The sequence below is a fragment of the Chelonia mydas genome, chromosome 2 (assembly GCF_015237465.2).
Source record: "Chelonia mydas isolate rCheMyd1 chromosome 2, rCheMyd1.pri.v2, whole genome shotgun sequence".
Taxonomy (NCBI): domain Eukaryota; kingdom Metazoa; phylum Chordata; order Testudines; family Cheloniidae; genus Chelonia; species Chelonia mydas.
In genome coordinates, this window is record NC_057850.1 from 75283682 (window position 1) to 75309817 (window position 26136).

At 40.2% G+C, this 26136-nt stretch overlaps 1 protein-coding gene and 1 long non-coding RNA gene across 3 annotated transcripts in view; one reads left to right on the forward strand and one right to left on the reverse strand.

The window, feature by feature from the left end:
• LOC122464483 overlaps window positions 1-7790 on the reverse strand; it is a 122160-nt gene extending 114370 nt beyond the window's left edge. The window contains exon 1 of the long non-coding RNA XR_006288564.1: window positions 7755-7790. This is a non-coding gene — a long non-coding RNA (uncharacterized LOC122464483). The remainder of the gene's footprint in view (window positions 1-7754) is intronic.
• LOC102939782 (desmocollin-2) overlaps window positions 7658-26136 on the forward strand; it is a 40111-nt gene continuing 21632 nt past the window's right edge. Inside the window, exons 1-6 of one of the 2 annotated variants that reach the window (XM_037892711.2) lie at window positions 7658-7939; window positions 11288-11372; window positions 14173-14375; window positions 14914-15033; window positions 16443-16598; window positions 18448-18592. In XM_037892711.2, coding sequence (XP_037748639.1) covers window positions 7865-7939; window positions 11288-11372; window positions 14173-14375; window positions 14914-15033; window positions 16443-16598; window positions 18448-18592 — 784 coding nt within the window. In that variant the 5' untranslated portion in view covers window positions 7658-7864. The remainder of the gene's footprint in view (window positions 7940-11287; window positions 11373-14172; window positions 14376-14913; window positions 15034-16442; window positions 16599-18447; window positions 18593-26136) is intronic. The other variant, XM_037892712.2, reaches the window with a different exon arrangement.

Sequence of the window (26136 nt, forward strand, 5' to 3'; positions counted from 1 at the left end):
TATACAAGGCACTGGTAAGACCTCATCTGGAATACTGTGTGCAGTTCTGGTCTCCCATGTTTAAGAAGGATGAATTCAAACTGGAACAGGTACAGAGAAGGGCTACTAGGATGATCCGAGGAATGGAAAACCTGTCTTATGAAAGGAGACTCAAGGAGTTTGGCTTGTTTAGCCTAACTAAAAGAAGGTTGAGGGGAGATATGATTGCTCTCTCTGTAAATATATCAGAGGGATAAATACTGGAGAGGAATTATTTAAGCTCAGTACCAATGTGGACACAAGAACAAATGGATATAAACTGGTCACTGGAAAGTTTAGACTTGAAATTAGACGACGGTTTCTAACCATCAGAGGAGTGAACTTTTGGAATAGCCTTCCAAGGGAAGCAGTGGGGACAAAAGACCTATCTGGCTTTAAGATTAAAATCGATAAATTTATGGAGGAGATGGTATGATGGGATAACATGGTTTTGGTAATTAATTGATCTTTAAATATTCATGGTAAATAGGCCCAATGGCCTGTGATGGAATGTTAGATGGGGTGGGATCTGAGTTACTACAGAAAATTCTTTTCTGGGTATCTGGCTGGTGAATCTTGCCCATATGCTCAGGGTTTAACTGATCACCATATTTGGGGTCGGGAAGGAATTTTCCTTCATGGCAGATTGGAAGAGGCCCTGGAGGTTTTTTGCCTTCCTCTGTAGCATGGGGCACGGGTCACTTGCTGGAGGATTCTCTGCTCCTTGAAGTCTTTAAACCACGATTTGAGGACTTCGATAGTTCAGAGATAGGTGAGAAGTTTTTCGCAGGAGTGGGTGGGTGAGATTCTGTGGCCTGCGTTGTGCAAGAGGTCGGACTAGATGATCATAATGGTCCCTTCTGACCTTAATATCTATGAATCTATAAATCTTAAGAGTAATAAATGCCGCATACGAAAGAAATGTTTAGTGAATAATACTGTCACAATTGCAATCACATCAGTCTTTCCCATATAAATTTAATGCCGAAACATATGCAAACTAAAAATTCTACCACTATGAAGTTTGTAACAGAGTCATTTGGATGAAGTTATAATTTAATTCTGCTATTTTATTCTTTTTAAAAAAATAATTACCTTTTAACAATAATTGTCTCAGAATACATGAGTAAAAAAATACATAAGTGTATCACAGCACTAAATCCAGACTTTCAAGTATGATTCATTGAGCACAAAAAGTTTAAATCTCCAAGAGTCATAATACATCCAATACAGTAATAACTGAAGATTTCGTTCTTGTTAATACCATTAATTATCATAGCCATCTTTTGTCCTTGCCTATCCATGCAGCGGCTCCTCAATTATTCTCCTTTTACACCATTCTCATGGGTGCACAGATGGCATGCAAAAAAATGAAACATGGGGAGGCGACGAGAACACCAGAGGCAGAAATTGCACAGAGTCTGATATCTTATGCCAAGAAGTTCTTTTGAACTTATAAGGTAGCTGTAGTGAAAGCAAAGCATGCTTCTTCTCATCCACTAGAATGTCCATGTAAACTTGACCAGAGAACTTGTTCCAAGTGGTAGTCAGCTTGGCAAACCTATGCTATTTCTGCTCAGAAGCAGAACTGAGTGTTTCTCACAGAAAGGAACAGGAATTCAATATGATTCTAGAGGTGCTAAAAGGCCTGCATGGTGGCCTTCATTCCTTAGGTCTAGGAAAATCAAGTATGGAACTATCAGATCTGTTGTTGGGTGAGACTGGTAGTGTCAGGATGCCAACTTTTCTGGGCTGAGTGTGTTAGGCCCAGGCTCAAAAAGATAGGTTTTTATGATGTTATTTAATCACTTATCACCATGTCTTTAATCCTCCTGTTCTTTGAATCAGGTTATTGACAAAATTGTGATGAGGCAGATTTAATATAATTTGAAGTGATAAAAATTCCCTTTCATTCTGGCTTTTGGCTTGAGCATGGCAGAGAGACTTGGCTAGTTTTGCTGGTTGATGATTTCCTTCTAACAATGGACTCATATCTCGAAGAATAAGAAGATACATCTACATACTCAAATGAGATTATACAGTGCTATTGTCTTTCTGACACTACTGTACGCCTTGGAAATGTGGCTGATGGTAGAAGTACTCAACAGGAAATGAAAATATTTCACCAACTTTATTTAATAAGAATCTTGGGAATCCATTGGCGAGATCATCTAACCAATACAAAAGTGCTGCACCAATGGGTCAGCAGACTCAATAATCAGATAGCGACGACTATGGTGGTTTGGTCATGTCATCAGGCTACCCTGTGGAAGAAGCAGAAAGTGTCTTAGATTACATTCCCGCTGGGAAGAGGGAAAGAGAAGGGACTTATTATAGAAGGAACTAAAGAATGCTGCCATCATGGAGATGAAGTAAAATGGAGTTAGACAGCAATGGAAAAATTGGGTTGCCTCATGTGTCACTAGGCCCAGGAAATTCTAAATCTAAGTAAGTCATATCCAGTTGCTGATTCTTTTAAATGTGTAACTCAGCTCATATGCTTGCTACAAGATGGAGGTGATACACGTGGCTAGAGGAAGTATTAAGGAGTTATGGTGGGAATGGAATCTGTTCCAATATTTAGGGGGTCCACTCATCCTTTATCCAAAAGACTCATCATTTAGGGGTGCTTTCCAATCTCTGATTGTTTGGATTCTCAGGTGGCATTAGCAGCTAAAAATTTTTTTAAAAAAAATACCCGATAAGGCAATTCCAATAATGTATTTCTGACAAAGACCATTCTGCAGACTCCCCTCAACACATAGAACAGTTCATAGTCTAATGCTTGGCAAAAGTATGTCTTGACCCATATTTTGAAGTTCACTAAATATAGTCTCTGGTGGACCACCAAGGGAATGAGTTTCAGAGGCAGTAATGTGGACTGAAAACATTCTGATCTAGATTCTTGGCTACTGCAGTTAAGGAGCACACAGTGCCACTCAGAAGGGAAGATGCAAAGGTGGTCTCTGGGCCCCCCACTCCAATTCTTGGCTTGTGGTGTGTTGCTCTGACATTCCTAAGTAACTTCAAACTGCCAGAACGCTTGGAATTAGATTATATTCCCTGGGGCCCATGGATTAATTAGTAATCAGTGAAGCAAATGCCCCATCCCTTTTTCCAAGACCATACATCTATGCCACCAGTAGGGAGGAGGTGGTATTGGAGTTGCAACACTGTTTTATACCACTGGAGGATCCACCTTGCACTAAAGTGATCCTCTTGGGCCCATTTGAAGGGGCTCCATGCTCAGAATAGTGTGGTACAAAGTGCCAAACTTTACCCCAATTTATGGGCCCCTGCCACTAGGCCTCAAAAGTACACATCTAGTGACTTTCAACATAAGTGTACAATTGATTGAAGCCACTGCAATGACTCACAGGAAGAGAGACTGTCCCTATAGTAGCCCGAGCATAAATTATATAGGGTTTTATTGGTTAAAAACCAACACCTTGAAGTGCATGCAGAAGCTGATGGAAAACTCATGTAATGAATGGGACATGGGTTTACTGTAATCACATTAACCATGTGAGTCACCACATTTTTAACTAGCTGAGGCTTCAGAATGGTCTTCAACAGTAGCCACATTGTGGTACTTCTTCCTGTAGCTGAAAAAGACATGAATGATTGTAGCAAGTTCTACCTGAACACAGAAAGGCAGATGTTCTGAATTTTCCTATTGCTCTGCAGTTGGAATCGTCATTGATATTAATGAAAGTTTTGCAAAACTCTATAGTGACTCTAAGTGAACTAACACAATTACTCTTCTTTCTATTGCCATAATTTTTAGTACATGCTTTCGGTTACAGTTTGCAAGACAAGAAATATCTTAAAATGGTATTAAATTGTAGTTAATGAAATTTTATTCTAAACTATTGCCCAAACTTAGTGGTTTTAGTTTATTTTAATACAAGTGTCATATCTGAATTTTTGTTTTGATGACAAAATAAACACATACCAGAACAATTCCACTTTTGGACTACTTACTACAGTGATTAGTAAAAGACATTTGAGGAAGTTGTTGTTTGTTTCTTCTAATTTTCTTTAAGAACGTAATGAAAATATACATTAATCCATATATACACTCAAACAAATTCTATAAATCTATTACTGAATCTATACTTAAGGGTACACCTTAAACAACTGTTTTGTTTTCAGGATACTGTTGCTGTAGGGTACACCTGGTATAATAATTTTCTTTCTTTCTTTCTTTCTTTCTTTCTTTCTTTCTTTCTTTCTGTCTGTCTGTCTGTCTTTCTTTCTTTCTTTCTTTCTATTCAAACATCAAGGAATATGTTTTCAGTGAAGGGATGCATCAGAACCTTCTTAAAGCTTTTGTAGAAACTGGAATGGGCAGATTTTTGGTGGGGGGGGGGGGAATGAGGAGGAGAAAACTGAATAAAATGTGGTAAGAGAAGAAGGCTCCACCTTAGAGGAAAGAAATAGGGGACAGGCAGCAAGCAGAAGTTTAAAATGTGTGAGAAGAACCATGGATGAATTAAAGAGAAGTGAAAGTGAGCAGAAGAAATAAAAATAAAAGAAAATAAGAAACCATTAGAGCCAGGAATAAATTGAGATTATATCCACCTGTAGATATAAATGAGCTCCTAGTTACCTCATGTAGTGCTGAGCATATGAAGGGCATGGTTTACCTGTTTGTGAAATATGAAAATATTTTTCTTCACCAACCCCAATGGAATTTTCTGTTTAAAATTTTTATCTGAGTCCAGTTGGCAAATAGATTTTGGAACAATGAAACAGACCTATTACTTTGCTGGCTCCCAGGAATACTGGCCTGCCAGGAGAAAGCAACCACCAGAAGCCCATAATGATCTGTAGAAATGGAGACCAGTAAAAGTAGTACAATAAAGTATACTGGGATTTCAATTAGGGGAGTATATTCTTATCTTAAAGACAGTACTTTGTTAGCTTTGGTGAAGGGTAAATACATTCAGAGTACAATTCTACAAGAACTGAAATATTTATGTAAATGTGATATGAGGGTTCAGGTTTTTAGCCACTCCTTCAGAATAAGGAGTTTGAATCACCCAACTCTTAACTATACCGCGATGGATTTCTCCAGGCAAATATGCTGACACATAGCTAAGGATTCAAAAGGGCAAAAACTTATTGTTGAGCATAATGCTTACTAATATGAGCAGTCTGATTCACTTGGAGCATTACATTTGAAAATGTGTCATAAGCGGGTCCAAATTGTAGCCATAACCTGGCATTTTACCATGTCTGCAATTCTTTTTGAAATGAATTAAAGTTGTGTAATTTTGATGGTAGGCCATGACCCATTAATATTTTGAAGGTTAGCATGGTACTGTAACTCATTCTAATATAATTACTATGGGACAATTGTGATTTTGCCACAAGCCCTATGTATGGGGCAACACACAGCTATGCTGCCCCAGGAGCTGTCCCAGGAGCTGACACAATCTGTTTCCCTGCTCCAGGGGGTATGTAACCTGCGGCAGCCCTATACCCGGTGCAGTACATACTCCCTGGTGTAATGTGTTGGCTAGTGCAGGGGGATGGAGTATTCCTTGTTCCTGGTCATCCACTCTTCACCCAAATTCACATATTATGAGGCATGCAATGGTCCCAAGAAAGCATCTCGTCTCTCCATGCTGCCATTCACAGTATGGACAGATGGCACAGAATAGTAAAGAGAGCTTGATGCCGCCATGGGAATTGGCAGGGTGTGTTTATTAAGCAAAAAGGGGGAAAGCTCCCAGTTCCCAAATGTTAACACCTGAATTCCAGTTTCCCGGCGCACATATCTGACAGAAAATATTTCATTAGCAATATCATTAAATACAGAAAAATCGGTAATGAAAATGTACGATACAGATGACTTCTTTCCTGCTAAGGGGCGTATTCTACAAGCCTGTGCAGAAATCCCATACGTCAGACTTATAATGTACAAGGTGAGGGATAATCAGAGCTTTAACTGAAAGGACAAACTGGAAGCAAAGTAGAGTGAAAGATAGTTAGGCTTGGTCTACACAAGGCACTTATGTCGAAATAACTACATCACTCGGGGTGTGGAAAATCCACACCCTTGAGCGACGTAGTTAGCAACCTAACCCCTGGTGTAGACAGTGGTATGTCAACAGGAGAAATTCTTCTGTAGGCGTAGGTAGCATCTTCACCAAGTGTCACAGCAGTGCAGTAAACGTAGATAAGCCCCTAGGTTCAACAGGACACTACCATGTTAAAAAAGTTTTAGTGAACTTTTTTCAATTAATTTATACCCAGTAGCTCTTTAGAAGATAAATGGAATGTATTTAAAAATAATAATTTACTTTTCACTATTTAAGTAGTTTGTTTACTTTTTGTACCTCACTCAGTTTGGACAACAAAATAAAAAACTCACCTTCACCTTTGTTTCTGTTCAGGTTCATTTTCTGTTTAACATTGCAATATTCAGTTTGTGGGGGGATTTTTTTTTTTAAAACCACTGTCCATTTGAATATTTAAAACCATCACAGAATACTCAGCAATGCCAACTGTTGCTTTTTCTTCACACCCCAGGCTCTGTGAGCTGTAGCTCACAAAAGCTTATGCTCAAATAAATTTGTTAGTCTCTAAGGTGCCACAAGTCCTCCTTTTCTTTTTGCGAATACAGACTAACACCGCTGCTACTCTGAAACCTGTAATTAAGTGAGAATCTCAAGTTTGTATGTTTGTTTTTTAAAGAGAAAAAGAAATCCCGACAGCTCGGTTGCTTGAAAATGTGAACTCTAAATGAAATAAAAATCAGAAGCCCCCCCCCCAAAAGAAAACCCCACAAACTTTTTTTTAAAAAAAATCTCATCATTTTAAAAAAAGAAAAGGAGGACTTGTGGCACCTTAGAGACTAACCAATTTATTTGAGCATGAGCTTTCGTGAGCTACAGCTCACAGTGAGCTGTAGCTCACGAAAGCTCATGCTCAAATAAATTGGTTAGTCTCTAAGGTGCCACAAGTCCTCCTTTTCTTTTTGCGAATACAGACTAACAGGGCTGTTACTCTGAAACCTGTCATCATTTTAAAGCTCGCCTTGTGACTTGCGAGGCTTGCTGCGGGAGGTTTGGGGCTGACAACAGCGGCTCAAGCGCTGATCTGCGAACGCCCCCAGGCTTTTCTCTGCAGCGCAGTTGCGGACTTTGCCAACTTCACCAAGCTCACCCGCGAAGCCCTTCGCACATCCCCGCCTCTCCTTCCCCTCGCAACTAACCCGGAGCCCCCGGCCCCCGCCTTCTCGGCTCCGGCTGCCCACTCGGGCGGCGCCCTTGCCTGCTCCGCAGCGTGCCCGGGGCGGATTTAACTCGCTCTCTAGGGAAATGAACCCAGGGGGCCCCCAGCTGGGAAGGGGAAGGCGGAAGGGCGCTGCCAGCGGGGAGGTCGGCGGCCCAAGGGCGCCGCCGCCGAGACTGCCCCCCGCCAGGGGGGCGGAAGGCGCAGCCGCCCAGGCAAGCGGGGCTCAGGTGTGGCTGGCGCCGCCCTCTTCGTGCGCCGCTACGCCCAGCGCCGGGGCAGGGCGGGTTCCCCGGCGGGCGGAGGAGGGGAAGCAGCGCCTGGCCCGACCTGGCCGGCGGAGGAAGGGGGCTGGCCGAGAAGGGAGTTTCCTGGCCCAGCCGAGGAGCGGAGCAAACAAGTCAAGTCCTTGCGAGGAGCCGCACGGCGCGTCTGCCGCTGCGCCTCGCCCCACCCGCCCCGAAGGAAAAGAGGGAGAAGAAAGTAGCCACCTCCTGCCGCCGCCGCCTTCCCGCTCGCCACCGCACCGGCAGCAGCCTTGCCCCCTGCTCCTTCGCGGGCGCCCTCAGCCAGCGCCTCCGCCGCCCCCAGCCGCCCGGAGATGGCCCCCGCCGCAGCCCGCCAGGGGGGCTCGCTCTGCAGAACCGCCTGTCGCCAGCTCCTCTTCGGCCTCTTGGTGAGTGTGGCCAGCGCTCCCCACCCCACCGGGGGCGCCGAGCGGCGCCGCGCCTCTTATCCCGGTCCCGCGGTGTGTTCTGCGGGCTGGTCCCCGCCGCCGCCGAGAAGACCTTGGCGCCGTCCGCGCAGGATACCGGCCGTAGTCGTTACCGGCAAGGTTTTGGCGAGACTGTCAGCGGCGGCGCGGGGACAGCCGTTGTCTGTGCCAGGGCTAGGTCGGTGGGAGTTGTGCGCGTTCGGAGCAGTTTGTCCCCAGAAGTGGGTTGATTTGGCTTGTCTAGACCAGTCGGAGCAGCCCCTTATTTCTAGTTAGAAGAAACCAAATGTAGTGGGCGTTAGTGAAATGTTAAGACAGTGTGGTGTGCCTGCTGATTATTGAATAAGTTTCACTTAAAAAAAAAAAAGTGCATCTAAACCAAAGTTTCAAAGTCTAGATTCAGAGAGAACCATTTTTCTCCTTTTTTTTAAAAAAATCTTCTTGGGTCCTAGTTGTCAGTGAAGGCTTGTTGAAATTCGTTCCTGGCTTCTCTCTTTTTTTTATTTTTTTTATTTTTTTTTAATTTTTTAGGTAGGGCTTAATAACCGTTTCCCCTTTTACATTAACTTTTTTAAATTAAAGTGTCCAAAGGCACCATTCCATGCCCTGGAAGGAATATCATGTTGTATGGTGAAAAGTATATGTGCCTTTCTAGTATGGAATCCTTAAGTACATGAACTTCAGAAAGGGAAGACTAGATGAGTCAGAAAAATTAAATTGACTTTGGTGCTTTGTCACCTACATTTATAGATCTGTTTAGTCCAACTGCCCAAAATGGTGCTTGGGTGTTTTTTGTTGTTTTTTTTAAGTGGTGTTCCTTGATTAGGGCTGTCAGACTAGACATGCTTTGAGCAGGGGATTGGACTAGATGCCCTCCTGAGGTCTCTTCCAACCCTAATATTCTATATTCTACTGGTTATTACAGAAGTAAAGGATAATCATTAATACAGATATGTATTATTAGTCAATAAATCAGGTATGAAAAGGAAAGAGTCTTTGTGTCTATATGCTGTATTTCTAAGAATCAAATTCAGTTGTTCATTTGAAGCCAAATCATGCTCACACAAGTACTCCTATTTACTTCAAAGGGTCCATGCATTGGAGGGTGAATGGCTTTTGGCCCATTTAAATGCAGGGTAACAAATATATTTATTTATACCCATAAATAATTATCAGCCCTGACCAATTCTATTTGCCTTCAGGAAAAAAACTCTTTTTAATGGGTGAGTAAAGTAACATTAGCTTGGCCACCCCCAACTCCCCACTATCATAATCAGAGTAAAGAATAGTTTAGTAGATTGTCCCTGCATAAGTAAATTTTCAATACTATTGCCAGGCTAAATTGATTATTTTTATATGTAATGCACTCAGTCTTGGATTGTGTCTGGGCAGGTAAGTTTTCGTGAGAATTTTCCATTTACTTACTCTTACTGTAATCTCGATGAGTGGAGGGGGAAAAGCCATGCTAATCGTACTTTACTCACCAATCCAATTAAAGAAAGCAAAATTCCCCTGCCTTCTCTTGCATTCCCCCAACCCCCGCAACAAACAAACAAAACTCAACATAACAAACACTCCTTATATAATGCAAGTTTAGGCATCTGTGTCATATGTACACTCAGAGCATATTGAACCCTTTTATATGTACCGACAGGTCTATTCTTATCTTGTCTCTGTATATATTACTTCATAACTCTTCATGTTAATATCAGACTAAACTCATTGGTTAATGTTTTGAAATTAAATTTCATTGGCCTAGAAAAACTCCTAAACTATGCCTGATTATGTTGTGTATTATTTTTAATTAAAAAAAAAAAAGCAACTTTTTTTTCCCCCACAGGAGAGAGAGGGAAGTTTTGTAAGGATTAATTACTATTACAAATAGCCCAAATGTTAGCTGGGAAATGAATAGTGATTTCAGTTATATGGTTGAGATTCATGAAAGGATGTTAACAACAGAAATAATTTAAATAGGAAAAGCATCTTTTACTGATGCATATATGATATTTTAATTATCTTAAATGCTGTGGTTATCCAGAGTGTTTCAAAATTAATCAGTCTGAAATTGTAGCCAATCATGATTTTAAAAGACTGTTTGCTTTTTAAAGAATTAAAAATGTATGAGCTAATTTTCACAGGAAAAGCAACTCCTTTCACTTTTCAATTTGCTGTTCTCTCTCTTTTTTTTTTTTAATAGTACCTTCAATATCTGGCTAAAAGTTTTCACAAAATAAGGTGTCTCATCTGTTGTTGACTATTAAATTTGTTGTTTTTTTCCTATAAATTGTTTGTTGAGAAGTACTCCCATTCTGTGTGTGCATGTGCACAAAAACCCCTTCTTGATTTTCTATATTGCATAGTTTGAGTGGCTCTATAACTTTAGATTAGAATATAAATTCATTGAATAAAACCTTGGATAAACATATGGTCTGAGCTCAGGCTGGGAACTAGGAGCCACTCTATGCCTCCACTTCATTTTATAAAATGTGGTGGTTATTTACCAGCTACAGATGGGTGTTCTGAAGTTTGAAGCCCCAATTCTGTAATGCGATATATGTAAGTTGACAGACCTCTGCCCATATTTTAATCAGATACAATTGAAGGATTTGGGGCTTAAGTAGTTTGTTAGTAAAGCACTTTTGAAGATACAAATTAATAAGTATTGTGCCAAGTATTATGACATAAATAAAATATTTGTTCCTTTAAACATTACAAATCAATGCAACCAGTCAATGGAAATAAACTTCATGAATTGTTGAGTCTTAATTCTTAGCACACTTTATCCATGGAGCCCAAAGTACTCTTTAAAGAAAGATAAATTTTTATTTTCCCACTTCAAAATGTTGTAAAGTGGGAGGCTGAGTGTAATCCTGACCCTGTTGAAGTCAATAGGAGTTCTGCCATTGACGTCAATGGGCCTAGCATTTCAATCACAGGTTAAATGTCTTTGCCGAAGTAACACAAGTCATAGTGAGAGTCAAGAACAGAACCTGCATCTTCTGAGATCTAACCCTGTACATTATGCCACAGTGCTTTCCTGTCATTTGTAATAAATGATACTTTCTAGGTTGTTTCACTGGACTGTTTAAAAAACAAAACAAAAAACCTCCCTTTATGTCTCAGTACTCACGTAAATTGAAATCAGTCACCAAAATATGTAATACACATTTCAACTCTACATGTTTGGTGTTTTTTAACATGACTAAAAATCTAGCTACTATATACTTTTTATGCCATGATTTCAAACAATGTTTAAAAATACTTTCACAGCAAGGGTGACTATTCTCTCTTGTTTTCTTTCCTTTTTAGGTATTGAGTTTATTTTGTGAAGCTTGCAAGAAAGTCACTTTTAATGTTCCTTCTAAATTAGAGGCCGGAACATTAGTTGGCAGAGGTGAGAAGCTTCAAGATGCCCTTCAAAACTCTACATCATCATTTCACCATTTCTGTAACTGCTTTTACAATGAAGGGGAGATACTGATTTATTTTGCAATACAATTTATTGCAGTTGGGACAACACCTAGTTAGTTAAATTCAGCTGCATATTGGATTAGCCTTTTACTGAAGGATTTGCTGTGTTTTGTTATACATTTTAACGCTGCCTATTGGCAGCGTGTGCACATTTTGATTCTTGGTTATAACCAATTACTAGCAGATTGAATGATTGATTCAAGGCAGAAGTTTTGGCCAGCATTTTCAAACTTAGATACCTTAGTATCTAAATATGTGGTCTAATCCTTGCAAGTGCTGAACGCTCACAGCTTACATAGAAGGGATACATTTTCTATAGCTAGGGCCCTACCAAATTCACGGCCATAAAAAACATGTCACAGACTGTGAAATCTGGTCTTGCCCCGTGAAATCTGGTCTTTTATGTGCTTTTACCCTGTACTGTACAGATTTCATGGAGGAGACCAGTGTTTCTCAAACTGGGGGTCCTGACCTAAAATGGAGTTGCAGGGGGGTCATAGTATTGTCTCCCTTACTTCTGTGCTGTCTTCAGAGCTGGGCAGCCGGAGAGAGGTGGCTGCTGACCGAGGGCCCAGCTCTGCCAGCAGCAGCACAGAAGTAAGGGTGGCAATACCATACCATGCTATTCTTTCTTCTGCGCTGCTGCTGGCAGCGGCTCTGCCTTCAGAGCTGGACTCCTGAACAGCAACCACCACTCTCTAGTCATCCAGCTCTGCAGGCAGCGCCGCTGCCAGCAGCAGTGCAGAAGTAAGGGTAGCAGTACCGCAACCCCTCCCCCTCAGCCCTACAATAACCTTGAGACCCCCCCCCCCACACACACACACATACACACTCTCCTTTTTGGGTCAGGACCCCTATAATTACAACACCATGAAATTTCAGATTTAAATAGATGAAATCATGAAAATTTACGACTTTTAAAATCCTATGACAGTGAAATTGACCAAAATGGACCGTGCATTTGGTAGAGCCCTATAGTATTTAACTTGGGTTGTTTTAAAAAAAACAACTAAAAACAGATTTTTCCTGTGTCACTGACATATAAGCAGTGAATTCACATATGGCCAAATCCTCAGCTGTGGCTATGAAGTATTTAGTACAGTATTCAGGAGAGAAGTTCCTCAATCCTCGGGCTGTTCTGGACTGGGTTGAGCAGCCCACATTTGAGCAATTTGATGGGGATTAGGGAAGTCCAGACAACACCCTCTTTTTCCAGATTAGTCTCCTGTGGCAGCATCTGGGAAGGGTGTGATGTAGGAGTTGCTACAGATGCTCTGTGCCACCTGAGGATCTTCCTACACAATGGAGATCCTCTGAGAGCTGAATCTGAGGCTGTCTTATACCAGTATTGGCACAGTTTTGGAGCATGGTCCAGGGTAGTGGCCCTAGTCTCTACTGAAGGTACAGTAGATTTTTATCCCATCACAGTCTGAGAGTTTATTAATCAAGACTACCTTTAAAATGAGGGTGAATATAAAGGACATGCAATGGAGAAGCTAACCTTAATGTCATTTTTTTTATAATGAAAATCTATGCAGCTGATCACTGTATATTTTGTATGAGGGAGATGGGTATGTATCTTATTTTAACTTGAATGAATATGAAAGTAATTCATTTAATTTCACTTTATTGAAGAATATTTCAAAAAGTTTTAACCATACAGGAAGAATGGAAGAATTTTATACAATGCATCTATTTGTTTGTCTGCAAACATTTATCCATGCCATTGTAGCCTGAATGCTGTTCCTTAACATTTTATTGAGAAAGGATGCCTTTTTTGTTGTAATACAACCGGTGACTCATAGCACAATAGTAAAATAAGCAAGGATTTTCCCCACAATTGCTCAAGTTCTGTATGATTTTAATATCCTACAGGATATAACAATACACTGAGCTGTTCAGTACTAGGAATAATGCTGACTTACCTTGCCTCAGAAGTAGAATTCATATTCAGATGCTCACTTATGGGAAAGCAGTGCCATAAGCAGACTATTCTCTGAAGAAAAATTCCATGGTGTCTTGAATGCTGACCAATAAGGGGTGATATTTGCTGAAATGCTCTATAATAATGTTCGAACATTCAACAGTAAGGCAGGCTGTTTTTAAGAAGAGAAAGGAACACTGTCAAATTACCCCCTCAGTTGTTATACTTAGGAAACACTGAGATGGAATCTGTTTTAATGAATAAGTTTGTCTGCCATCATCTGCCCATACTGGAAAAAAATCCTGGTCCCTTTGAAGTGTGTCAGAATCTTGCCAGTGACTTCAATGGAGAAAAGATTTCACCCACTGTTTTGTAGCAGAATTATTTATGTACATGGGTGATGGCACTCTTTTAGGAAAGGTAAGCACTTTGGGGGGCAAAAAATACACAAGAAGAATTATGACTTTGGGAAATTTTAGTCACCAAATTAAACTTGTTTTTGCCCCCATTCTGACGGTGCCTGTGTAAAGTACTCACTATGGCCAAGTATCCTTTGGCAAATGGCCTAATGTGCTTAATGAATGGATGGATGTGCAACATGAATGTAAACTTGTTCAGAAGCTGGGCTCCATATTCTTAAATAAAAGTAGTCTGATCTTTAGAGGTGCTAAGGACATGGACTTGAAATCGGGCCACTTTTACATAGGTGCATAAATATAAACCAAACTTTAGGCATGTAAGTTTAAAAGCATTTGTCTTGTTGTGACGTGAGAGAATCTTTGAAATTTCTTTCTTACAGTAAATCTGAGAGAGTGCCTTAAGTCTGCAGAACATATCAGTTCAAGCGATCCTGACTTTAGAATTCTAGAAGATGGTTCTGTGTATACAACAAATATCATTTCTTTATCTTCTGAAGAAAAGACTTTTACTATATTACTCAAGGACATTCAAAGACATGAAGAAAAGAAGATACATGTCAATTTGCTAGCTCATCAAGAAAAGGTAGGCTCATAATTGCTACAGACATTTTACTTTTTATTTTTTGGAAACTGTCTTTTTACAGTTTGGCTTCTCATTGTATAAAAGTTGTTGTTTATAACTCTTAAAATGATCAGGCATAGCTATTGTATAGTAGATTGTGTACTTCTAATTTAGCAAAACCTAATAAGTGCATAGGTTTTAAATTTTCAGGACTCCTTCTTGAGCTGGCAAAGCCTGGAAATTATGACCTTCAAGGGCGTTAAGATTTTATAAAAGCAAATTTTAAGCAATTAAAAAACTTCATGAGCACTGTATATTGATAGGAAGTATTAAAATAATGAGTGTTGCACAGGGCTGAAGAATTCTCAAGACACCAGGATTAAGTGGAATGGTGAAAAAGAGGATTTAAAAGAGCAAAAACTCGTCCTTAAGATTTGGAGGGAGTTCTGAAAAATCTGAGGGGGAAAAATGAGGGGAAGCAAACAAACAAGAATATAAACCTTAAGAAATTATGGGTTGATCTTTTACTTAATGATTTCTTTTGGTCTTCTAAATGCAGACACATAAGACAAGACATACTAGAGATACAGTCCTCAGGCGAACCAAAAGAAGGTGGGCTCCTATCCCATCCTCTATGATGGAGAACTCTCTTGGACCTTTTCCAATGCAAATTCAACAGGTACATTTTATACACCAGCTATTTTTATAATGTAAGTTACTTTCCTATCTGACCAGTACAAAATACTGTAAGCCATTGCCTTTGGATTCAGATGGCATCTTAGCAAAAAAGTGAAGAAAACCAACTAAATTATTGTTTTAGAAAAGCAACGGTAACTTTTAACGGTAATCCTTAGTAACTGCTTTTCAGATAAATATCATAAGATACACATAGGAAGTCTGAGGCAGAGGTAAGTCTAGAACACAACTTCTGAATCCCAGTCCTATTTCTCAGAACTTTTTGTCTCATTCTTTGTCTATACTGGGGTCCCATAGAACAAATAATATGATCATGTCACTGAAGACTGTACCATGCATATACATAAAGAGCTAAATTAAGGGTGCACAGGCAGTTACCCAGTCTGTAAAGGAGAGAGAATGCTACTTGCATGCCTAGTAAAGTAGAAGTGTGAGGTTACGCTCAATAATAAAGGCTGTGAATTGTGCATAGTTATTAACGTCAGCCTTGCCCAGCACTTCTTCACTGAGGCGAAAGAGGAGAGATCTTGCTGCTGTGTTTATGTTCTGTCTGGAGCACTAGCTCTCTGCCTGCTATGTAGGAGACAGGGTGGGGCCTGAAAACATGTTCATTGCAGTTGCCATGGAGATCTGTGGGGCTGGAGCATGCTTATTGCATTTCTGGAGATTTTAGCAGCATTCCTCTAAAAAGCTCTACTTATGTGTAAATATAACTATTCAGAGGCTTATAACTGGGTGAAATCTGGATGGATTTTTATGAGGACAAGGAAAAAAGGCATCTCCCTGACCCCAGTGCTATCCCCTTGTCAAATATCAAGTCCCTGCTCCAAAGAAAGAAGGTTCTAGATTTCTTGAAAGAAATTTTAGTAAGAACTAACAGTGGCAAAAAAACCCGCAAACCACTTCCAGTCGTTAATGGCTGAACCAGTTTTGCCTAAAAAGTCAATCTCAGACATAGAAAATGTTAACCAGAATGGTTGAGTGATTGAAAATAGGGGTTTCTAATGAAAAGCGTTAAGCAACCTTTGCTACACCTGGCAGCTCTGTCTCTAATGATGCTGAGACTAAATATATTTTACTCACATCTTCCCCTTCCCCATGCACTCTACTCCAAGATGGATTTTCTTCCATTGGTATTTGTGAAGGATTAGCAGCCTTTCTCACAAGTGCATTTACTATAAAGGTAGTTAAGATTGGCACAGAGCAGACCATTTTCCTGTTCTGTTTAAAAGCTGCTGTAGCACCTGAACCTAAGAATTGGATTTTATACATCCTTTCTGAAGTGTGACACTATTTTCTATCCCACACTTACATTAATTCAGAAAACACAGAAATAGAAAGATATTTAATGATGAATTATTTTGTCTGTGTTTAACAAATTACTCTTTATAGGTCCAGTCTGACACAGCCCAAAACTATACCATTTATTACTCTGCAAGTGGTCCTGGAATTGATAAAGATCCAAAGGGTTTGTTTTATATAGAGAGAGAAACTGGGAATATTTTTGCTACTGGCCCGGTAGACCGTGAACAATATCCAAGCTTTAAGGTAAGGGCCTAAATTGTCTACACAATTAAATGTATTAGTATTTTCATTCTATTCTACTTCACTGGTGTGTTCTAACAGGAATGGGAGGAAAATGCATTTGTGCTCAGACAACTATCCCAAATAGTATCCCTGATATTTACAGGGCAGAAATTGGTGGTGGGAGTGTGAAGGAAGATCTAGTTTTACAAGACTTTTTTTCTTTTCTGGTGGAAGACTTGAAAAAGTCCATGTAAAATTAAAATGAGACAAAAAGATAATCGTCAAGACAGCTGTATTAGTTCCGCAGCATTTGCTTGTTCTGTTCAGTTTTAATGTTTGTTAAATGGGTAAACTGCTCTCTCTGCTGGCTGAGAGGTGTAAGGAGGTGGCAGAAGTGGAGAGCTCTGCTTCCAATGGACTGTTGAACATGAATATTCCATTGTTTTCCTACACAATAGGGAAATAGTAAAAATAAGACAGTCTAATAATTCCACTGCACATTAGATTGGTTTGTTCATTCTGCTTCTCTCCAGTTTTTCTAAGTGAATATGCTTCCTCCTTTCTCTTAGGCAGTTGGTTAGTCAGTCTTATGCCTTAACTGAAAAGAAAGCAAATAAGAAACACATGGTCAATTATGTCTACTACCATTGCTTCTTCACTTTCTGCACCTCAAACACACGTAATTAGAGTATCAAAGACTCTTACTATGTTTGGACACCATTTGCCTATATAGTACATGTTGTTTTTACTTGCCTGACTGTATAGTTTTGCTTGTTTCTACCTGAGACAACAAAGTGTTGGCTCTGCTGTTTTTGGCAATGTGTGCTGCTGTGGCACACTCTAGCACACCACCAGTGTGGCATGCTAATGTCAGCCAGCGTTTCTTCGTAGGGTGAGGAGGGAGGTATGCCAGAAGATGAACTTATGGAATTACATAATATCTCTCCGCCACAGGAATTTGTAGAACTGCCAAGTATGTCTGACTTTGACAGTGAGGAGGAAAGTGTCAGACAAGGCAGCTTCAGATTGCCCACCAAGGAGAATATAGAAATAACATTAAGTGTGGAAAGTCTACAAAAAGTGCTGCTGCTACCCGCAGAGGCAGAGGGAACGCACCTTTCAGTAAAACTGAAGCAATCGTTCTGTAGCTTGTTGTTCTTGCATCTACGTCTACATAGTCCCCACACACAAAATTGCTGGTATTGCACTGGTTGCTCACTGCTTTGTTTCCACTTTTGCCAAAAGCTGCACTCTGCTCAAGTGAGCACCACTAAGTGTGACACTTGGATACAAGATGGGTTGGTTAAGGATGGTCTCTCTGTGACTGACAGTGGGTCAAATGTAAGTTCTTACTCAGTGTATTCAAATCCCAGGATGGAAATCTTTCACGAGTAACTGTGGAAAATAATGCAAATGGTTGTCTTGGGGCCTGGGAAGCAGTTAAATGCATTACTTCTACCACTGCCAGCCTGTAACATCAATCATCTCCTCTTGCATCTGACTGAAGACAAATTTGTTACTGAAATTGGGTCTAGCTCTAGCATGTTGTCCTGAAGCAGAAACCATTAATAACAAAAGGAAGAGAAACCCGGTGGACCAATGGCTAGAAAGAGCTCAGCTTTGTCCTCCGTGGTCAACATGGAAAGATTAGTATATGCAAATAGCTGCAAAATATCTATTGCAGGCATTAGCCATTCACTTCTATTATGTTTTGTCTGCTTATGAAAAGGGTATATTTGACATACTGTGCTTTGCAGAAATTATTCTGTAGATCATGTTATCCATTGGGCTGAAAAGGAATATTGCACCCTGTTCTAGAACAGTGGGAAACTAAGGTTTTCTCTCTTTTTTTTTTTTTTTTTTTTTATAGATAATTTGCTTTGCAACCACTGCAGATGGATATTCACCAGAGAAACCACTGCTGCATACAATCAGAATAGAAGATGATAATGATAATGCCCCATGTTTTACACAGGACCTTTTTGAGTTTGTTGTTCCTGAACATTGCAAACCTGGTAAGCATAATTTTATGATTTTTTTTTTTTTAAGCACTATGATTTTTGATCAATAAATATCTAAAATGCTATCGTCTTCCAACAGTGACATACCACAGTGAGTGTGTATCATTCTGATGTTTGATCAGTTTTTCAGGAGGAATAACTAATCAATATTTTTATATTGAAACCTACATTTCCAAAGCACTTCCAATTTATTTCAAATTTGCACATGCTCCAATTTGCATGCAATATCCACACCTGTATATGCATGCCAGATAGTTAGTTAGCCGTCCATGTACACATGGACAAATTTATATGCACACTCAAATCAGCAGGCCTTTGGGAAAAGTAGCTTTACTGAGTGTGCTATGGTACTGTACTTCATGAAGGGAGGATTTTCATATACTAGAAATTAAAATAGAGCATAGTCTTGCGGAAAAAAAGATTCTGTGCACTCAGTACGAGAAGTATATCTAATGTGATACTAGTTCAGACCAATGGCCCTTAGCTTTATATCCAGTCATCCGACAGTGGCAAGTGCTAGATGCTTTAGAGGGAATGAACAGAACAGGGGAATTATCAAGTGATCCATCCCATCATCCAGTCCCAACCTCTGCATCCCTGACCATCTTGGCTAGTAGCCATTGATGGACCTATCTTCCACAAATTTGTCTAATTCTTTTTTGAACCCAGTTATACTTCTGGCTTTCACAAAATGCCCTGGCAGGCTGTTCCATACCCCTAATCATTTTTGTTGCCCATCTCTGTATGTTTTTATTTATATATATATATATATGTGTGTGTGTGTGTGTGTGTGTGTAAATAAATTTGGCAACCAGCAGAAAATATTCAAGGTATGGACGTACCATGGACAGTGGCATTATGATATGTTCTGTCTTATGATCAATCCCGTTCCTAATAGCACTTTTGACAGCTGCTCCACATTTGAGCAGATGTTTTTAGAGAACTATCTATGGTGACGCCAAGATAACTTTTACCACTCCAGGAGAAGAACTTAAACCCATCGTTTTGTATGTATTAAATGGCATGTTTTCCAGTATGCATTACTTTGCACATTTCAACATTGAATTTCATCTGCCGTTTTGTTGCCCAGGCACAGAGTTTTGTGAGATCCCTTTGTAACATTTAATTAAGTCCAAAGCTGACAGTTCTCTGGAGTAGTTTTGTATCATCTGCAAACTTTGCCACCTCACTGTTTACTCTTTTTCCCAGATAATTTATGACTATGTTGAACATCACTGGTTCCAGTACAGATCCTTGGGAGAACCAGCTATTTACTGGTCTTCACTCTCAAAACTGGCTGTTTATTCCTACCCCTTGTTTCTTGTCGTTTAACCAGTTACTGATCCAGGAGAGGACTTTCCCTCTAATCCCATGACTGCTCTAGTTTGCTTAAGAGCCTGTGGTGAGGAACCTTGTTAAAGGCTTTCTGAAAGTCCAAGTACACTATATCCACCGGATCACCTGTGTCCGTGTTTGTTGACCCCCACAAAAAACTCTAATAGATTAGTGAGGCATGATTTCCCTTTACAAAAGCTGTGTTGACTCTTCCCCAACAAATTGTGTTCATCTGTATCTGATGATTGCTCTTTACTATAGTTTAAACCAATTTGCCTGCTACTGAAGTTCGGCTTATAGGCCTGTAATTGCCAGGATCGCCTTTGGAGCTTCTTTAAAAATGGTAAAAAGAAAAGGAGTACTTGTGGCACCTTTAGAGACTAACCAATTTATTTGAGCATAAGCTTTCGTGAGCTACAGCTCACTTCATTGGATGCATAAAGTGGAAAGTACAGTGAGGAGATTTTATATATACACACAGACCATGAAAAAATACACATTTATAAGGAGAGAGATCACTTAAGATGAGCTATTACCAGCAGGAGAGTGGGGTGGGGGGTGAAGTGATAATCAAGGTGGGCCATTTCCAGGAGTTAACAAGAACGTCTGAGGAAAGTGGGGGAGGAATAGTTTCACTTAGTATAATGACTCAACCGCTCCCAGTCTCTATTCAAGCCTAAGTTAATTGTATCCAATTTGCAAATTAATTCCAATTCAGCAGTCTCTTGCTGGAGTCTGTTTTTGAAGTTTTTTTGTTGAAGGATACTCACTTTGAGATCAGAAATCGAGTGACCAGAGAGATTGAAGTGTTCTCTGACTGGTTTATGAATGTTATAATTCTTGACATCTGATTTGTGTCAATTTATTCTCTTACGTAGAGACTGTCCAGTTTGCCCAATGTACATGGCAGAGGGGCATTGCTGGCACATGATGGCATATATCACATTGGTAGATGTGCAGGTGAACGAGCCTCTGATAGTGTGGCTGATGTGATTAGGCCCTATGATGATGTCCCCTGAATAGATATGTGGGCACAGTTGGCAACAGGCTTTGTTGCAAGGATAGGTTCCTGGGTTAGTGGTTCTGTTGTGTGGTGTGTGTGGTTGCTGGTGAGTATTTGCTTCAGGTTGGGGGGCTGTCTGTAAGCAAGGACTGGCCTGTCTCCCAAGATTTGTGAGAGTGTTGGGTCATCCTTCAGGATAGGTTGTAGATCCTTGATAATGCGTTGGAGAGGTTTTAGTTGGGGGCTGAAGGTGACGGCTAGTGGCGTTCTGTTATTTTCTTTGTTGGGCCTGTTCTGTAGTAGGTGACTTCTGGGTACTCTTCTGGCTCTGTCAGTCTGTTACTTCACTTCAACAGGTGGGTATTGTAGTTGTAAGAATGCTTGATAGAGATCTTGTAGGTGTTTGTCTCTGTCTGAGGGGTTGGAGCAAATGCGGTTGTATCATAGAGCTTGGCTGTAGACAATGGATCGTGTGGTGTGGTCTGGATGAAAGCTGGAGGCATGTAGGTAGGCATAGTGGTCAGTAGGTTTCCAGTATAGGGTAGTGTTTTATGTGACCATCGCTTATTAGCACTGTAGTGTCCAGGAAGTGGATCTCTTGTGTGGACTGGTCCAGGCTGAGGTTGATGGTGGACCCATGGAAAAGAAGCCCTTGAGGAATTCCACCATGATTTCAACAATTTCCCCCCCCCACTGTTCCTCAGATGTTCTTGTTAACTCCTGGAAATGTGCTGGAAATAGCCCACCTTGATTATCACTTCAAAAGATTTTCTCTCCCCCCACCCCACTCTCCTGCTGGTAATAGCTCATCTTAAGTGATCACTCTCCTTACAATGTATATTTTTTTCATGGTCTGTGTGTATATATAAAATCTCCTCACTGTACTTTCCACTTTATGCATCCAATGAAGTGAGCTGTAGCTCACGAAAGCTTATGCTCAAATAAATTGGTTAGTCTCTAAGGTGCCACAAGAACTCCTTTTTCTTTTTGCGAATACAGACTAACACGGCTGCTACTCTGAAACCTTTAAAATTGGTGTTACATTTAGCTACGCTTCCAGTCATCTAGTACAGAGACTGATTTAAGTGGTAACTTATGTATCACAGTTCGTAGTTTTGCAATTTCATATTTGAGTTCCTTCAGAACTCTTGGGTGAATATCATCTGTCCTGGTGACTTCTTATTATTTAATCAATTTGTTCCAAAATCTTCTCTATTGACACCTCAATGTGGGACAGCTTCTCATATTTGTTACTTAAAAAGAATGGCTCACATTCTCTGCAGTGAAGACCAATGGAAAGAATTCTCTGCAATGGCCTTGTCTTGCTAGAGTGCATCTTTAGCACATCAATCATCTAGTGGCCGCATTGGTTGATTGGCAGGCTTCCTGCTTCTGATGTACTTGAATGTTTTTGGTTCGTTCATTCGTTTTTGGTGTCTTTTTTTTCTTTTTTTTGCCTACCTAATTTTCCTCTTACACTTGACTTGCCAAAGTTTATGGTCTTTTCTATTTTCCTCAGTAGGATTTAACTTTCAATTTTTAAAGGATGTCTTGTTTGTTTGTTTGTTACTGCTACTCTTACTTTGTTTAGTCCTGGTGGTATATTTTTGGTCCTCTTACTGTTCTTTATTTGTAGTTCACATTTTAAAACCACCACAATAGAGGCTCAAACTAAAAGTTTCCATGTAGGTTGCAGGCCTTTCACTCTTGTGACTGTTCCTTTTAATTTCCGTTTAACTAGCTTCCTCGTTTTTGTGTAGCTCCCCTTTTTGAAGTTAAAAGCTGCTGTGGTGGGTTTCTTTGGTATTTTCTGGCCTACAAGGATGTTAAATGTAATTACATTATGGTCACTATTACTGAGCTTTTCAACTATATTCACTTCTTGGACAAGATCCTGTGCACCACTTAGGACTAAATCAAGAGTTGCCTTTCTTTTTGTGGGCCCCAGGGCTAGCTGTTCCAAGAAGCAAAATGGTGTCTAGAAACTTCATCTCTGCATCCTATCTTGAGGTGATGTGTACCTAGTCAATATGAGGATAGTTTAAGCCCCTATTATTATTGAGGGTGGTGGGGGGGGGGGTTGTTTGTGGGGTGTTTTGTTTTGTAGCTTCTCTAATCTCTCTGAACATTTCAGTCATTGTCACCATTCTGGTCAGATGGGTGGTAGTATATTCCTACTGCTAGAGTCTTCTTATTCAGGCACGGAATTTCTATTCATGGAGATTCTATGGTACATAGTTATATCAATATCCTCACTTAATACCAGTCACTCAAGTTCACCCATCTTAGTATTTAGACTTCTAGCATTTGTGCACAAGCACTTATAAAATTTGTCCGTATTTAGTTGTCTGCCTTCATGTGATGTAATTGAATGGGACTCTTTTTTTTTGTTTGTTTTTGTTTTTTGACTGCTTCTTTTCTACCTGTATTTTGTCAACTTCTGTCCTGTCTTCTTTACCAGAATATAGAAAATTCCCTTTAATAAATCCTGCCCTAAGAGACATCTGTCTGAATCATGTGCTCCTCTGCACCGCTCAGCTTTTCCCCAGCCCTTAGCTTAAAAACTGTGCACGTATTTTATGTAAATAGGGCCTTTTAGCCATAATGTGCAAAGATAATTGCTCAAAAACTCAAAGAATTGTGAAATACCACCTTTGTTCCTATCACAGGGTCAATGTTTGGAATTGACAATGCAGGTTTACTTTGAAAGCCACAAGTATAAACTTTTGGCCTTGTGTTTTGAAAATTCATTTTGTGGTATCTCAAACTCTTATAGAGACCATTCAATTCATGGGGCGGGGGAATGATAATTTTAAGCAGAAATGTGGAACTGATTTACTAAACTTGATCCACAAATTTGAGCCCTGGATCCTACAAACACTTGGGAGCATGGTTAACTTTAAGCCTGGGAATAGTCATATTGACTTCATTGTGACTAATGTTTAGCCAACATATAAAGACACTGATAACTCAGATTCTTCACCCACAATTCATTTTGAGTATGCAAAATAAGAGTTGTAAACTTTTTATAGCATTTTTTTTCTTCATATTGGTTGATTCTCAGTCCAAGTATTATTGTCCACATTATATCTGATTTAGAAGTGGGTTTTAAAGTCACTTCTGGGCTGAATACCTAGAATGAAGTGCAAGATATATACAAAAATACTTAAATATAGAATGAACACACACAGGAGTACAATATATATACATTAAACACTGACCATATTTGCCAGAATAATAGATATAGGATCCCTTTTTGCCCTGGGCTGTCTTCTCTCATCCTAAAAAACAAAGCAAAATACATTCTACATTATGCTGCCCTTATAGCATAAGATCTATTGATCTTTCTTACCTGTCCTCCTTTTGAAGGGGCAAAATTTTACCCTTAGTTACTGTTAGGTGTGTTCGTTCTCTCTCTCTCAAGTTACATAAAGGCCATGCATCCACAGGGCATGTTCCTTCTTCTCCCACCAACATCCATAGTAACACTTCTGTTGCCTTCAGTGGGAGGAGAATTGGAGCCAAACACGAAGGCAATATTCACTGTTAGTGTAACTTCAGTGGAAGTTACTCTGGGGGTGAATTTGTGAAAATTGCTGTTTTCTTGAACAGGAAAGTAAGGGTTAAATTCTGCCACCTGTATTCACAATTTAGGATCTCACTGTGTTAGATTATTTAAGGCCCAGTCATAAGGAGAGCAGGGACCTAATTACCTGCAACAGTCTACTTCAAGCGAATGGACAGGAAGGGACAAGGAATGGAAAGAACCCTGGCTCTGCCGCCTCTCCTTTTCCTTACTGGCCAGGAGCACAGGGTAGGGGTGTAAATTGCTTCACAAAAAGGGGATGAATTAACTTACTCTCTGCCCAGAATAATAGTGGGGAAGGGGTGGAGTTGTGACTGAGTCATGTTTCATTCTCCACTCTGCTCCTGAGGCAGTGCAGCTTCCTCTATTCTTACATCAGGCAGATTATGGGGTTACAGTCTAGACCTTTGAATATCAGCAGGACTGTGCATGGAGTACAGTGCTACTCATTGTATCAGAATTTAATCCTCAGTAAATGGATAAATCAAATTACAGTATTCCATGGGAGAAATAATTTGGATATATTTAAAGCTTTTCAGGAATGTTTGTGTTTGGGCTGTTCAGATACAAATCATTCATTGAAATCTGATCCTTTGTATTTCTGTTAAAGACCCTATTTACCTATTTTTTGTGTCTTCTCTGTCTGACGGCAATCATAAATAGAGATTTAAAAATAATTAGGCAAATGCTCAGAAATAGAAAATACGAATTTACACTTTTTACTAGGGTTTTCAATATGATTCAGGTCTTGTTTTTTATAGTAAACAGATGTGGTCAAGCTTCCCCCTACTGGATGCTTGCCACACTGCTGGGAGGGTATCCAAATGTTGAATCTCATGTGCCCCCTACTGTGCTGGTGCTGGGGAGAGTTTAGGTGTCATCCTGGGCTTTGGACCTCTCGGCATGCACTCTCAGATATAGATCTTCTTGTGTCTGATACCTCTCTTGGCAGTCCAGTTGCCTCGGCCTGAAACTAGTGCTCTGTCTTCCAACCGTCACTAGTGGCTCAGGCACATTTCCCAGAATTCCACCGAAGGGGTGAGCATTCTGGTGTACAGTTTACGACTTCAGGGATATGTGATAGTCAAAACAGACTGACAGCCTTTGCACAGATTTCTAAACGTTATTACTCTTTTTATATAGCCTGGGAGATATACACAAATTTAGACAAAATACAGTAGAAACCCATTTAATTGAGCATCCGTTATCTGGTTCTCCTTATTAACTGAGTCACGCAGGGCTGTCATCCACCCCAGGCAGCTGGAACTCGCACTGTTGTCTACCCTAGGATGACAGCAGAAGCCCTGGCCATCCATTCTCCTGTTTATCTGGATTTTTGGTTATCCGATCTGGCCCCGGTTCCAGTTAGATAATTGGGTTCCCACTGTAATAAACATTTGTATGCATTTTTCCTTGCCTCAGTTTCCTTACCACTCTGGTGAGTGCTTTGGCTTTGGGCAGAATATTCTACGGAGTCTAGGATCCTTCCTCTTCCTTCCCCCTCCCCTCCACTTTCCTGCACATGGCTTCTCATCCAGAATATGGAGTCTCTGGTCTCTTCTCCTGTGTCCCTGCTCTCCCTTTGATAGGTGACTCCCTGATCAGCCTCCAGTG